Source organism: Acyrthosiphon pisum, chromosome A1 (genome assembly GCF_005508785.2).
Source record: "Acyrthosiphon pisum isolate AL4f chromosome A1, pea_aphid_22Mar2018_4r6ur, whole genome shotgun sequence".
Classification (NCBI taxonomy): Eukaryota; Metazoa; Arthropoda; class Insecta; order Hemiptera; family Aphididae; genus Acyrthosiphon; species Acyrthosiphon pisum.
In genome coordinates, this window is record NC_042494.1 from 42,076,900 (window position 1) to 42,093,272 (window position 16,373).

Sequence of the window (16,373 nt, forward strand, 5' to 3'; positions counted from 1 at the left end):
TTACCATATAAATATATTATAATACTTTAAAGTTTATCCTATTATTATATATAAATACAAACTTTATTTTTCTAAATAAGTACAATCAGTGTGATCAATATCCATATGGATACTTTAATGTTTAGTCACCATCGCCCATCATAAACGTATATTAAATATATATAAAACAGTATATAAGAACCAACCTAAAATACCTACCTATCCAACTAGCCAAAATTAAAAAAGTGTTAAATACATACTGAATTACTTACTAATTAAATATTTACTTTGGTAGGCATAGTTTGATATAATATGATATGGGTTGCTCGGTGTTTTTCGAACTGCACTCGATCATCTGAAAAATATTATATACCTTCTTGTTAGGTTAGGTTATCCATATACAAAGGTTGCCAGTTAATGAAAATAATTAACTTGAGTTAAGTTAAGAAAACACAAGATTGATAAGTTAGAAGTTAGCAGTTAACAAATCATATATTTAACTCTAAATATAAGCTAAAAATTAAAATGGAAAAAAGAATTACCTTCAAAATGTTTAACTTGATGAAATGTTTTAGAATCAACTGAGAAAAGCTAAGTTATTTCAACTGTTAATTAACTAATTTGATTGGAAAATTTACTAACTAGTTTAAAAAAATTGCCTTTTAACTATACCTGTTCAGTGGGGTCATTATATTTTCGAAGAAATAAACAATAATAATAATAGTACCTATATAGTTAAAGCCCTGCACATTTGCCTACCTATATAGTTGATTAGTGTAATAGTGTATTCAGTCATAAAAGACACCGTGTGGTGTTATTTTATTTTAATATTTTCCATCAACGCTTAGTGCGAATTCTGTACCTCTACTTTGGTGCAAAATCAAATTACATTTAGCCAATTTGTTGTCAAATTATATTTATAAATTGAATTCTTCAGTATATCTTATTATTTATATCTATATCATTTATCAGTGTTTATTTAGTCACATATCATTATTGATATTATTATATATTAAATGTATTTAAGGTCATTCAATTTTTATAATAGGTACCTAATGTCTAATTGTTACAGTTTTTTTTGAATCTATTAATTTAATATTAATGGCACGACCTGCACGTATACATCGAACTGTAGGTAATAACGACTAATAAATTTCCAGATTTGCCTGTTACAAACTATTGACTAATAAACTGCCTATAAAAATTATACATGTAATATGATACACTACTTTATATATATATTATATGTGTTATTTGATCATAATTCAAATAAAAAATTAGCTTTTATTTTTAAAGTGTTCCTATACGACGAAAATCGAAAGTACCTACACCATACATATAATTATATCCTTACGCTTCAAATGCTGCAATTTTAATCAGCAATATGAATTATTTAACACAGTTTTTTAATCACATTAAATTATAGTAAGTACGAATAAGAAGGAAAATTAACATTATAATATAAACAATACATTGTAAAAAACCATGAAAATTCTTATGACTGTCGGAATTATCGAACCGGCATCTACATGAATATTCTGCTTAACCGGAACTTAATTTCCTACATATATCTAGCTATAACTGCAGAAATTATATAGAGATAGCGATCTAGAGCAAATCGCGGATATTTAAACATTGCTCATTAACAAAGTTATAATTTGTTTATATTATATTATTACAATGATTTTTCGTTTTCTGTAAAATGTATAAAATAATGTACTTAGATAATAATAGGTAGGTATAAGTTTTGATATGGTTTAAACAAACGTATTTTTTCATAATTTAACCATAGGTATAATAATATTTGGTATCTAATTGGTCGACGAAAAGCGATATTAATTTGTAATGTGTTATTATTATTATTATTACAAAAAATTATTATGTTTTTAATATTATACCGTCAGCTACAATCATTTATCGTTCAGTGTAGGACGAATATCGCTACACGGAATAATCTATTTGGATTTCATTGTCAGCTGGTATTTCAATTGCCTTGACCAATGGTATTGAACAATTTTATTTTCATTCTACACTCGTCGCTCGTACAGGGGTATAATATATTATTGAGTTTACTAGCAACTAGGTATATAATACTTCGTGTGGTTCTGTTTGAGCCGTCGTGTTGGCGTTATAGGTAGGTACCTAACCTATCCTTGTACGAGGTCGGTTAATGAGGCGAAAATAAAAACTGATACCGGTACATGTAATATGTATTATATTATATCGTTGAAACTAATATAATGTCATAAAAATATTGAATTTTTGAATACTTTATTATACAGTTTACAGGTATTAGGTACCTATAAATATATTTTTAAATTACTTGCCGGAATCGAATTAGTTTTGCGCAAATATGGAATATGCTAAATTTTTCCTAATTCTAACGTATTATATTCAGGTATAAGTTATACCAATACCTAAATACAACATAATAATATAGGTAATATAAAGGTATACTTTTAATAATAATAGAAAAGTTACTGCAGGTTAGATATATATAGACTACCCAAATACGTTTAGAAAAACCAAATATTATTCAGTAATATATAGTTTAATTGATATAGGTTTCAAGCTTTTTCTAAGGTGAAAACTTTTTCTAACTTGTCTTGTCTTAAACCAATAATTATATAAATGTTTCGATATGCCGATATGATTCTCTGACCATTAGCCACTATGAGGAATAGCCTAACGCCGTAACTAATAAAATACAATTTCACCATGTATATTGACTATATATTCTGTATACGATGCGTGACAACTTATTATGAGAATATTATACAGGTAGACAACATGTAGATATTGTGTAATTTGTGGTAAAAAATCAAATTTTAATAATGATTACGTTAAAAAAAGCTAATAAATACCTATTTCAGCGTACCAATGTTATATTTCATGCAATAAAAACATAAAACCAACACAGTACCTACATATCATAATCTAATTAGTTATTACTGTATATCAGTATAGGTATATTGTAAGTTACAATACGAGTAATAAATAATCAATTTACGTAAGGTTTGGTTTGTCGAAATGTTATACTTTTCCCTTTTTACTGTACAGTCTTGATACGTAAAGAAATTGTAGGTCGGTGGGAATTTAAATAATGATTACCGTTGGTCATACAAATTGTTTTCGAACTCGGTGACCCTGAATTCTCCTAGATCACGCACTATCGCCCAAATCTCGTTGGCTACAACCGAAGTGAATTTCGCTTCCTGGATTTAATAATATACTGTTTTATGATAATAATAAGCATTATTATAGTGGGTACCCACTTCACTCTATAATATGGACGTTTTCACGATTCAAATATTTTTGTGACATATTTACAAATTGTTGTTATTATAAGTTGTTACTAATATAATTTATAAGCTAAGAAAGCTAGATCACAAAAAAAAAAAAATATTAAAAAAATGAATGTTTCATATTTCATATTGTTAATTTATTGCCTCGGTAAACGTGACAGATATTCTTAAAAGTGAAAACGGTATAATAATAATTATAATGGTATTTATTATCGAACGATAATAATCAGAACGTTTGTATAATATATATAGGTACGAACTACGAAACTACTATACGACATGTAGCTGAAATAATGTAATTTATTATAATAATATTACAGTCAGAATGTCAGACGTGTATCGACCTGGCATAACACTTTACCCGTAGCACAGTGCCACACAATATAATATATAATTTATTTAAACACACGAAAACGCAAATGACCAAACCGAAAGCGACGTCGACATGCTATAGCTATAATACATTAATACCTACCTACATTTTGTCAGAAAAATAAAATATATTTTGTTTAAAACATTGCCGCGTTTAATTCTTTATTCTGGATCGTACCTATACACTTAAACGTTGTGACAATGCGTTCTCGGTTTGCGTTCGCCTTGAACGGTTTAACGCGCGCGAATGAAGGAAGACCTGCGAGGGGTACGCCTACCTATTTACCTACAGCAATTTAAACGCCGAGAGCATGCTGTGTCTTTGTCACCGGCTTGTTTCGTACGTTATTGTGAATAAATTGTAACGTGTTTCGGTTTTTTGTAGGTACTATTCGGATCTCAAGCAGATACGTTTTTTATAGGACTGTCCGCATAAATCCGCAAGTCGCATAAGGTATATTAGGTACCTATTTTTGGTATAGGTATCTAAACAGCAACGAAATACCTGTAGGAATATTAGCAACAGTTTTTAGTGAGGACGGCGCGAGCATCATACTATACATTATTATATCATCGTGTAATTCATATAATATTATGCACGCAATATATACCACCCATATAGGTATATGCATTGATCATAAATACTAGTATTTATAATCAATGGTATAGGTAACGTACCGGTTTGGGTACGATTTTTCTCCGAGTAAATCAACAATATTCGGATTAGATCAGCACACATACCGTTTAATTAACGTGTTCGGAATACACGCGGCAATGACCCGGTAGCCTTTGGTCTTGTTTGGCGTAAATATGTTTTTTGATTGCGATATCGCGCGAGTATTCATTGTAAAACGCTAATTGCCGAACACATTTTGTTGTGTTCTCAAAGGTCGAGAAAATAGTCTCTATCAGCGGAATAAAACTACTACTTACACTGAAATTGATTTACAAAAAGGATATTCTTGAATTTATATAAATGTGACCTAGACATCCATAATCTATATAACCCATTTAAATTTAATAAAAAATTACCTACCACCTACCTACATTTGATTTTTTTTTTAATACGTAATATTTGATCTGTAAATATTATGATACACGATCTATACTTGTGCATATTAGATATTATTATAAACCTTTATGTAGGTACCTAATATATGTAAAATAATAGTATAATATATTGAATCGTAATACCTATAGGCATCTATTGATGTTGTGTGTGCCCTTACAAAGTTAATTTCAAGGGAAATTTTCTCGCGTTATCGAAACTTGCTTTTTGTGCTTTAATAACTGATAATATGCAGGTTGGTGCGTCGGTTCAATGCAAAATGGCCTACGAGCACGGTGATAAATGTAGAACAGAGGAACGAAAACATGTTAACGCTTCTCACTGATAACATATTATACGAAAAACCTTAAAAGTCAAGGCTTTGAATTTAAAGGGCATGGTATCAGAACATAAATGTTTATTTCGAAAGAGTTGAAAAATATAAAACACACGTGCAGACACACACGCACACACACACACTCACGCACGCCGAATATCTATTTTCTTATTATTGCCTCCTAGATGACTAGATGCCTAAATATATTTATATTTACCTCATAGGTAATAGGTATACGTGTAAAATGTTTGAGCACGTAGGTACCCCAAATAATATGGAAACATTTTAATAAACTTTAAAATGTAAATACTCATTCAAGGATAATCTACAAACCATAATATTTAAACATTAAAATAATGCGTGTTACGCATAACGTTTGGATCTAATTTGTCTATTACAGACCTACTATAATTAAATTAATATGACACGATTGTTAATTAATAAAAATAAAAAATAAATGTTAAATTTATTGTCAAACTGTTATATAATTAAATAAAATATACACCTAAGATATTAAAAACAGTACATTAATAATTTATTTTATATTTAAATTATATTATTTAAAGAAAAAGGTTGATTCCATTGGATCTTCAAGGCAGTAGTTAAATCGCTGAGAAAAACTAAATATGTATAATATGTAAATGAGTACAGAGTAAAGAATAATTATAGAAACAGAATGCTAAAATACTTTCGATATCGGAGATATTGTAAAATGTAAGGTACATTTTTAAAAACTGGTTGATAGTGATTACTTATTAGCTAGGTACCTATTATATAATATTATAATGCAAACATTAGATCTGGAATCGATTTGATTAAGCCGGTTCAGGTATGAGTAATTGAATTTATCACAGTGTATTCGGTATTTCTATAATAGGTATCTATTCTCCAAATAATGGTATAATTACCGAAATGTATGTGATGTAATTTAAACCATGGGTGCCTATTTAATAACTAATTGCGTGTGTGTGTGTTAAACATGAATCAATAAATAATCACATACAACTGTATGCTAGATACCTAGTAAAAGAATAAATACATTAGTAATATTAATCGCACCGTTTAGAATCTAAAATATTAATGCGCACAGGTACGTAAAGGGCGTTTAAATAAAAATGTCCATATGGAGTGAAATATAAGAGATCTGTTATAATATTTAAAGATAACCGTTCTAGGGTCCGATCATAAAATGACATTGTCTGACGGCTATACGGCTGGTACACTGTGTGTCTTAAAGTCTAGTCGTCATGGACAGCCCCCGAAAATCAAAGATGTCGTCGCCGAAAAAGGATTTGAAAAAAAATATATAACAATCAAGGACGAATTCGGAGAAGTATGTAGAACATTAAGATATACACTCGACTGTGCGTTACAATACTTTACAAGATTATAATTTCTATTGTTTTGTATTTCCGCGCGGAGCACAGATGTATAATATTATATATTGCAATATTGAATATATCTACCTGCCCAATATCATCGCGGGGGTGGGTGGGGGGTTAAGCGTAAAAATGTACCAAATTCGTCCGAAGGACCTTTAGTTTACTCACTGCGTACAGTAAACCTATATAATAATAATATATAGTATATACATACGAATTTTACGAAATACCCATATAAAATCTAAAAAAAAAACAAAAATCAAGTGTAACTTAACCTAACCTTATATAATATAATATCATATTATATAGACATAATATGCATACAATTTTTTTCCTATTAATATTAAGGGCACGCGTATCTTCACGATATTATATATTATACCTGTGCGGTTGTATATATATATATATAATAATATATGCATAATATGGTTTGTGGCGACCACGACGTTTGTTCGAATAATAATAATAATAATATATTATATATACCTTTATTATGTATAATAAAGGAGATAATATACAGACTCGATCCAAGCGGCCACCTTCACGCCCAAGGTCCTGGGCGTACACTCACACTCATACACACACACAGACACACACACTCGCAAACACTTCGACATTACATGTACATTAAAGTCTCAATGCCGCGTTGTCCGGAACAAGGAAGAGAACGCGCGCGCATATTATAACGACGAGCGTGCGGGATAGTGCGAATCGGAAGTGAAGTAAACAACAACGCGTAACCGCCACCGCCGTCGTCGTCGAGAGTAAAAGGCGCAAATCGGTGTACCATACACACACACACACACACACACCCCACACATCATATGCGTGTGCGCGGGATAAAGCCGGCTCGCTCTCGCTCTCTCGCTCGCCGCGCGCCCGGGACAACACGACACGACGGCGGACGGGCCGACGCACGGCGTTACGCCGGCGGCCGCGGTGGGGGCCCGGCGACATTGAACCGCCGGCGGTCCAATAACCCTGGACGGATTGGCGCACATGTTATATAAGCAGGTGAACGCCGCGGCAGCGTTTTAGTTGATTTTTTAATACGTACAGCCGTAGATTAAATACGCGACCCGTCGCCACCGACACCATAAATCCCGCGCTGACGCCGCACAGACGACCGCGGACACCGATCGTCGACGCCGCCGTCACCATATACTATAGCCCGCACAGCCGCCACCTGCAGCCAGGGGGTGCGTCTCGTTCGAATAATATACACAGTCGTCCCGTCGTGGTCTTCCGATCTTCGTCGTGTACGACAGCGATTTTTCGTTCGGACTGCGGAGTGCGCGAGTGTGACCGCCGCCGCAACAGAATAACTCGATAATAATACATAACTGCATACAGTTATTATCATAGTATTATATAGTGTTCGGGGGGGTTGCCGCGCGCGCATTTCAGTGTGAGCTCGCGTGTGTTACTTTCGATTTCTACACGTGTCGACAGCGACACATAAGACGCGTGCGTTTTGGAAAAACCCGTTTCACGTGCGTGTGTGTGTGTTCGTGTACTAACGGCAAGTGCGCGTGTGTCTGTGCGCATAGTGCAATTTGAAACACAAGAACATACCCACCTACTTACCTGATACCAAGTATTCGCGTTTCGACCTCCGCCGTCGCGTGTTCCGTGTGATGTGGTGAATGTTCACGCGCAAACGATGGCAGCAACGATCGCATCAGTCGAAACGGAACAGATCAAGCAAGAGATCGCATCCGTCGTCGAAGAAAAACAACAGCAGCAAAGTCCTGTAGTGACTTCCCCGTCCACCGTCGACCAAGACTTTACCGAAGAGATTGTAGCACCACTGCCCGTGTCCAAGACGTCCGCAGTCTCCGCCCCATTGCCGATCGTCGGTAAGTCATTTGACTTGAAGCGCGCCAGCGTATCGTCAGTGGACAGTGACATATCGCTTTCTTACGACGCGGCACCATTTTACCCGCGTTCGCTGAGCCACACCGGCGGCATGTCATCGGCCAACAACTCCAGCGGGTCCGGCACTGATGATGGTGGCCGGCACCATTCGGCCGCTTCCGCGGCCGCCGCCATCAATAACACGGATTCGTCCGATTCAGCGTACGAGGGCGGTCAGCTCAAGTCCGGTGACGAGTCCGCACCGTTCGTAGCGCCAGACGAGGAGACCACCAAGCGCATACTTGACCAGGTGGAGTTTTACTTCTCGGACGCGAACATCGTTAAAGACGCGTTTTTATTAAAACATGTCCGCCGAAACAAGGAAGGATACGTGTCGCTGAAGCTCATCTCATCGTTCAAGCGGGTCAAGCACCTGGCGAAAGACTGGCGGGCAGTCGCGTACGCCATAACCAGGTCGGAAAAGCTTGAGGTAAACGAATCCGGAACAAAGCTGAGGCGCAAGGAGCCGCTGCCCGCGTACGACCAGACGACACCGTCCCGGACCGTCGTGGCTATCAACCTGGCCGAGGAGAAACCGGTTACCATCGAGTCGGTGGCCGAGTTATTCCGCGGATGTGGTGAGATCGCGCTGATCCGTGTGCTCCGTCCCGGCAACCCCATACCGTCGGATGTCCGTCATTTCGTCAACAAGCACCCGGAAATGGGCAGCAACGTGAGCGCTCTGATCGAGTTCGTGCGCACCGAGTCAGCGCACAACGCGATGAGCAAAGATTGGACCGCGGAAAAGGCCAAGGACGGACAGTCCATGTGCGTGCTCGAGCTCAACGCTCCCGCGTCCAAGAAGAAGGCCACAGCGGCCGCCAAGAAGTCGCCGATGAACCGGCTATTCGACTCGGAATACTCATCGTCGTGCCAGAGTGGTTCCGAGGCGGAAGACAGGCAAAAGATGCGCATGCAGCGTAAGGTGTCGGCCAACACCCTCATGCGGTCCGACTCGTCTTGGAACCAGCGCAGATGGTCCAGGGACTCCGGCACCGACAGCTCCGCGTCTGGGTACTCTCGACGCGACTCGTACGTACCACCACCGCAGCATCACATGCAGCAGCCCGGCGATTACGGTCACAACAGGCGCATGTCGTCTGGCTGGGACTCGAGCTCTGAAAGCTATTACTCGGGCAGATCGCGTTCCAGCAGCGGCGTGTCCATACCGGAAACGTTTGGAATGCGCCGCTTTTCGTTGGCCAACCGCGGCCCCGAACAGCAGCAGCAGCAGCAACAGCAATCGTGCTGTTGTTGTGGCCACAACCAGCCGCCACAGCCGCAGCAACAGCCAGTGGCCATGCGCAGACATTCGACACAGGACAACGGGCACCACTACGACATGAGGCGGTGCAGCAGTAGCAGCAGCAGCAGCGGCGGCGGCGGCGATATGATAATGCGCAAGGACTCGACGTCGGACTTCTGTTGCGGCAGCCAGCAGCGGGATGGATTCCACAACTGGTCGCGCAAGAGCAGCTCGTCGTCAATGGGCGAGGGAGGCATGGGCCGGCGCCTATCTGTCGACTCCGATTCATCGGGTGGCAGGGGCCGCCGCCCCAGTTTGGGCCTCGTGACGCCGGATAACGTGGTCAGGATGCCCAAGGGCCCAGACGGTTGTGGCAGCCGCGGTTTCCAGAGGGAGCCGATGTTGGACTCCACCCTTTACGAATGAACAGCTGTACGACAACGACACGATGATAATTAAGAATAATATTACATTATTATGATTATCAATATTTATTATTATTAATGTATACGGCAACGACGCGGATTTGAGGGACCCGAAGCAAGGAAAAAAAAAATTTACAAAAAAAAAATTATATCGATCTATATAATAATATAATATAATAGGTATTTTTAATATCTGATATAGGTATAATATATGATTAGTTTTTAATTTAAGCGGTTTGGATATTTAGGTACTTGTAAAATAAAAATGAATTTAAGGAACAAAAGGCGACTTCTCTGCCGTTCAATCGGCAGTAGGGTCCATATAATATATAATTTATTTTTATGTCAAAAACATGCTATAGGTATTAAATATGTGTGTAAATTGACAAATTTTATCGGCTGTACGATTTTATTTGTCGAATGCAGGCATCATATATTGGCGTGCGAGTATTTTCTTGTTTTATCGTTTATACTTTGTAGAAGTCGAGGTTTAGGTACACTTTATATTTATATCCATAGTATAATATATTAATATACCTACCTCGGTGGTTTGCAGGAGCTTCGATTCCGCGTTAATTTATTTAATATTTTTCGATTCTGCGTTAATTTATTTAATATTTATTATGATGGCATAGGTACTAATACCATATTTATAATATGTTTATTTGTATACCTATATTTATTTAATTATTTATTTGTATTTATTATTTATCAATATTATTCGCTTGAAATTAAAATAATATTAATCTATTTATATGATGATATCATTATCATTACTATATTGTCGATGTAGGCATTTAATTTATTAAGTTATTATTATCGAAGTATAATATTATGTTACCGGTATATTGTAAGACCATAATATGTCGTATTAATGACATTTGGTTTATTTATTTATATTTATGAAAATAAACGTAATATATTATATACTTACATACGATGGACGTTATTTTTTTTATACCACAAAATGCAGTTTTGCTCAGCTCTAAGCTCTTTAGTACTGCAGTAGGTACCATGGTAGTTCGGAGCACGATGCCTACAACTGCAGTCTGCAGGTAATGTTAACAAATTATTATCGTCGTATATTATAGACATAATAATATAGTCTGTGTGCGTCACGTGACTGATGACTATTTAAATGATAAGAATTCAGTGGAAGGGTTAATCTTCCGTCGTATTCGGTTGCACCGGCGTACCGCACCATAACGTTTCTTACTTTATGCACGACAATACGTCATATATTATACTTGTCTATGATGCCACCTGATTTTTAAACTTTTAAAGCGTCTGAGAAATGAAAATTGCTAAAGCCAATCCAAGTTTCAAAGAGCAAACAAATATAAATATTATAACATAATTCAATAATACCTACCTAACATACTTCAGATTTGGCGACTGAAAAGTATGATCTAACTTAATCAGTGTGATTTATTTATTTTACTGATTATATAATTTCAGATGAGGTATTTATGCTGTTATATATTTTTTTATTACGATCAACTGGCTGACGGTTATGATTTACATTCCAGAATTTTGGAGTCATATACTCGTATAGAGATATAATTATATAAGATTATAAGAATGTATATGACATCCATTTCCAACTCCTTCACAGATTCTAGCTCGATTTTTTTTCAGTTAGTCTTACTATCCGGTCACTTAAATTTAACTCTTAATAATATAAAACCAACTCTTGGAATAAGTCCCATTAGTGGTCAAGATTTTAGAATTTATGCAACATATAGAAAGTTAGTAAGATAGTTTAGATTTATAATTATTATACAAACCAAAACTCGAGTCTTCAAACAGTTTCAACCATATGATCCTACCTATAGTTGTAATTCCAAAAAAAAATTCTGATACTCAAGTGTCATTTAGGATCAAATATACATTTTACCAATACATGCGATTTTTTCATCATGTTAATGCATTGAAAACGTGTGTTTATGTATAAAAAAATGTTGGTACTTATAGGTACTTCTACTGTAAGTTTGTGTGCTGAACTTTAACATCCATAAAAGAGTTAACAAGGTTCCTCATAAGTTGTTATTATAGATATCTAAAAATAATTAAAATAGAAAGGCACGAATTTTTTTACAAACATTTGAGGTTCAGATTTTGACGAAATTAGATACCTACACATGTTCATGTATACTCGATAAGTAGGAGAAATAATGCTTCAATTTTCAACTTCAGTATCTTGTATGGATGGGAAAGTGAATCTAGTTAAAATTCACAGTAGTTTTGAAATGCGCTGGGGAAAAAAAATTAAGGAAAACCGGTAATTTTACGCAGAATAGATTTCGACAAAATCGATTCTGGTTTTTGGTGTAACTCTAAAAAAATGACATACATGAAAGTTTTTCACTGAATGTTTATATTAGCATTTTCTATAAACAAAAAATTTTCAAACCATTTTTATTTCTTTTGAATTGTTTATGGACATTTTCAGTTTCTAATTTTTTTAGTTTTTTTTTTCTATAATTGTTAATAAAATTTTATTTATTGGGTAAAAATACGTGAAAATTTAATACAAGGCTCCTGATACATTGTTATTATAGTAGATGAAAAATATTAAAATACATAGGCACAATCTTCTTTTATAAGTATCTATTTAAAATTCGAATTTCGATAAAATTTAAAATTTAATAATTATTTTGTAGTTAAAAATTTATAAAATATTCAACTTTTATAGCTAAGGATTGAAAATTTAAAACAATGTTCCACATAAATAGAATATACATAAATTACTTTATTCACAATATTATCATCAAATATTATACTTAGTATTTTAGTAATATCAAAGGCTGACTAACCGTCTTCACTCAGAAACGTTTTTCTTAGACTATGATATTATATCATTGAATTCAAATTTAAAACCATCTATTACTGTTATCCTCTTGTAACCTACTCTACAGCAGAGCAACACCCACTTGCCTATATTTTGTGAATTTATATTTAATTTAATTTTGGACCCATTTTTTGAAACATTGAAAATAAAATATTTTGATGTACCAATATTTCGCCTATTTCATTTATTTTATTCAAAACACAATAGACCGTGCCAATTTTCCGTTTACCCAAAAATATTGTTGACAGGGACTTGAAACTTTTATGTGTATTATTATATTTTATAAGCACAATGACATTTTTAAAACATTTAGAATAAGGTATTGCTTATTTACACCACAAACCTCTTCACACCGTTCAACGGTAAGTCGGTATTGACTGAAAAGTTAATAACAACAATACATAATATAATTAATATATACTATAATTAAATATTAATGATATAATGAATGCAATAATGCAATGCTTTTGGTAAAAATTTAATCAACCTATCGTAATAGGTACTAATAGTAAAATAAATTACTTTAATTGTAATATAAATATATGCAATGATTTATCATTGAAGTCAAATTTAACACATATATACATAATATTACAGTGACACCTAATGTTGTACAGTGTATAGTAAAGTGGTTACCTACTTCTTCCTTTTTTTATATTTTTTAAAATTATTAAGAAAAGTATTTAGAATTTTGACCTCTCAAAAGTACCAACTATAATTACTTTCCTACCACAAAAGATATTGAAGTTTAAAATCAAAGCACAAAAAGAACACATCATTATAAAATAAAAACATTCATCACTCTGCTCAGAATTTAAAACTAATATAGTAATGTATAATTATAAGTTCAATACATAAATATAATGGAATATTAAAAAGCATTAATGTATTATTGTGACCTATCTTTACTTACCTATGTTTATGAATGACATGATTTTTTTTTTTTTAATAAATAAGCCCAGTAGGAACCAAATATAGGAGCAATTTGAAGTCAAATTAATCCAATAAAAATTAATAACAAATGAATAAAAGAAAAAACAACAATAAATATTATTGATTGTGACCATGAAACAATATTTTAATAAACTAAAATTATTTAGGTAAAATAGCCTACATTTAAATATAAAATATATTTTAATGTTCTAACCTAGACTGTGCATAGAAAAATGTATACAACTAAAATTAAATATTGTTTAGAATTTTTTTTAGTCATAAAATAAAACATATGTGGAATAGGTAGGTAGGTAACTATAACTATTTGTATACATATTAAAATTTTTATGGAAAATAAATTTATAAAAAAAAAAAATAATAATAATAATACAATAGTATTGCCCAATTGAATTAAGTACACTAAAAAATTTGAATCAGAGCCCAAATAAATAAAATTGATAATAGAATAATTAATGAAAAAATATTCTCTACTCACTAATTGATTTAAACATAATATTTGGTTTAATCATAATTTTTGGAAGACATGCTATTGAGCGGATTATAGGATGTTGAGCTTTCCGTTGTATTTGTAGTGTTGGAAAGTGGTTCATTTAGATCTAAATCTGTACGTGTTCGTAGACGGATCATCTGAATTTATGTAAAATGTTATTGCTATTAACATACTAACACCATAAAAAATATTACTTACATGATCATTATGGGCATTGATAGGTATGTCAATTGTATTTGAAGTCTTCTGTTTATGTTGTTTTATCAAGCCTTCCATCAGATGGTAATCATTTTCCTCTGCATCTCTAAGATGTTCTTTTTCCAGGTATCTAGCAATTTCTGGGTTTGACATCTCTGATGCATGCCTGGTACGGGGTACTGGTGTATTCCCTCGATTCGGTGAATGGTCACAATGTGGAGATAATAAGCTACAACAACAAAAACAACTAATAAAAGAACTGTTTTTTAAACTAGCAATTAAAAAAAAAATAATAATATTTATATCCCATAATACTAATATTATTTTTGATTATGATATTAGTATAATGTTATTATAATAACATAAATAAGAAGATAATGTAGTATAAAACCAGACATCTTGTCTAACCTAACCTATATATTATGTACAAAAGCCGTAAAAGTGTTTATTAATGAAGAACATTAAATTATTTATGATACATATAAATAATAATTAAAAAAAAAATTATTATTTAAATGCTAAATGTAAATTAGTAAAATTGATTATGGTTTAAATTGCAAAAATATGTATTGCAAAGTTGCAAAACATAACAATTTTTATTCATTATTTTGAAATTATATATCAAATTTTATATCATCTAAGTAATGGTATTAAATATAAATAAATACTTAAAATTATACATAAAATATACCTAGAGTAAACTTGTCTGTTAGGTGTTGGAGGAAACACTTTGATGAGTGGCTCTACCCAGATTGTTCGATCTATACTTGATCTAGCAATAGCTGGATCACCACTATCAAATTTGCAATCAATATCGCCGCTATCTATATCATCCACTTCTTTGCTGTTTAAATCTGGTGATAAAGTACTTTCAGTATCAAATTTTCTATCTACTGTTCTTGCTGAATTGACTGACATCCGGCGACTTTCATAATTGTATAATTCTATGCCCGCTTTATCATTAAAAGATGGTACACCATCAAATTGTGACAGTAAAAAGTTGCTATCGGAGAAATTTGGTGGACGTTTCTCATGAAATGAATACTTTTTTTTTCTGCGATAAGCAGATGGTAATGCATCTGAAATATCTGATAATAAATCTGATCGTTCACTAATACATCTCGTTCTACCAGTTATAGGAAGAATTTTTGGATCAGAATCAAAGTCTGGTTCATAAGAGTTACTTCTTTTCTGAGCATTGTCGCTGCTACTACCACTATCTTGGTCACCATTTTGTGTTGCCATAAATCGATGTATTACACCTAAAGTTGACAATGTTTGGTCCATTAAGTCTTCTATTTTGTGAAGTCGAAATTCTAAAGCCTAAAATTATGTCAATTGTAAATAAATTGATAAATTATAATTAAAAAACTGATCATACTTGTACTGATGAGTTTTGTAAGTTTTCCTTCTGGTTTATATCATCTACTTTTTGTTGTATGTTTTCAGTTTTTTCTAAAGACATCTTAATTCTTTCCTCCATAGACATTTGAACTTTGTAATCTTTTTCACGAAAATATCCTTCAACACATTCCTCTTCAAAATCGTAAAGCTGTTCTAATTCCTCATTACCCAAAAATAACTTTAAACCATTGTCATAAGTCTCTTGAATGCCTTGAATTTTGCGACAAAGATACTTTGCTAATAGGAAAACATGACAAAAAAAAATTAAAGGCGGAGGAAGAGATGGCTTTTGTTCATACTCCATAACAACTGTAAATCTCTGGAACATCCATACCTAAAAAAATATTGTATCTAATATTATACAGTATACACCAAACAGCATTCAAAATCTTAATCTTCAGAGTAATGATTTAAGAGGACATGTGTTGTCTCCGTCTTACAAGTGCGTAACATAGCTAATTCTAC

The 16,373-nt window shown here is 33.7% G+C and overlaps 2 protein-coding genes and 1 long non-coding RNA gene across 3 annotated transcripts in view; 1 reads left to right on the top strand and 2 right to left on the bottom strand.

Annotated features, from left to right (window-relative positions):
- Positions 1-242: 242 nt before the first annotated feature.
- LOC115033715 lies at positions 243-7,409 on the bottom strand. The gene is made up of 2 exons (XR_003839016.1): positions 6,910-7,409; positions 243-334 (listed from the first exon to the last, which is right to left on the bottom strand). It is a non-coding gene; the product is annotated as an uncharacterized LOC115033715 (long non-coding RNA).
- A 42-nt stretch (positions 7,410-7,451) lies between these two features.
- Positions 7,452-10,946, top strand: LOC100166574. Its single transcript, XM_003245144.4, has one exon. It carries the CDS (start codon positions 8,087-8,089, stop codon positions 10,010-10,012), a length of 1,926 nt encoding a protein of 641 aa, XP_003245192.1. The 5' UTR covers positions 7,452-8,086; the 3' UTR covers positions 10,013-10,946.
- A 3,189-nt stretch (positions 10,947-14,135) lies between these two features.
- LOC100164560 (transient receptor potential cation channel trpm) overlaps positions 14,136-16,373 on the bottom strand; it is a 10,588-nt gene continuing 8,350 nt past the window's right edge. The window contains exons 22-25 of the mRNA XM_003245145.4: positions 15,886-16,242; positions 15,196-15,827; positions 14,505-14,733; positions 14,136-14,443 (exon numbers count right to left, since the gene is read on the bottom strand). Coding sequence (XP_003245193.1) covers positions 14,318-14,443; positions 14,505-14,733; positions 15,196-15,827; positions 15,886-16,242 — 1,344 coding nt within the window. The 3' untranslated portion in view covers positions 14,136-14,317. The remainder of the gene's footprint in view (positions 14,444-14,504; positions 14,734-15,195; positions 15,828-15,885; positions 16,243-16,373) is intronic.

Bases quoted from the DNA above. Each gene is read 5' to 3' on its own strand.
- LOC100166574 (XM_003245144.4), top strand. From the start codon at position 8,087: ATGGCAGCAACGATCGCATCAGTCGAAACGGAACAGATCAAGCAAGAG.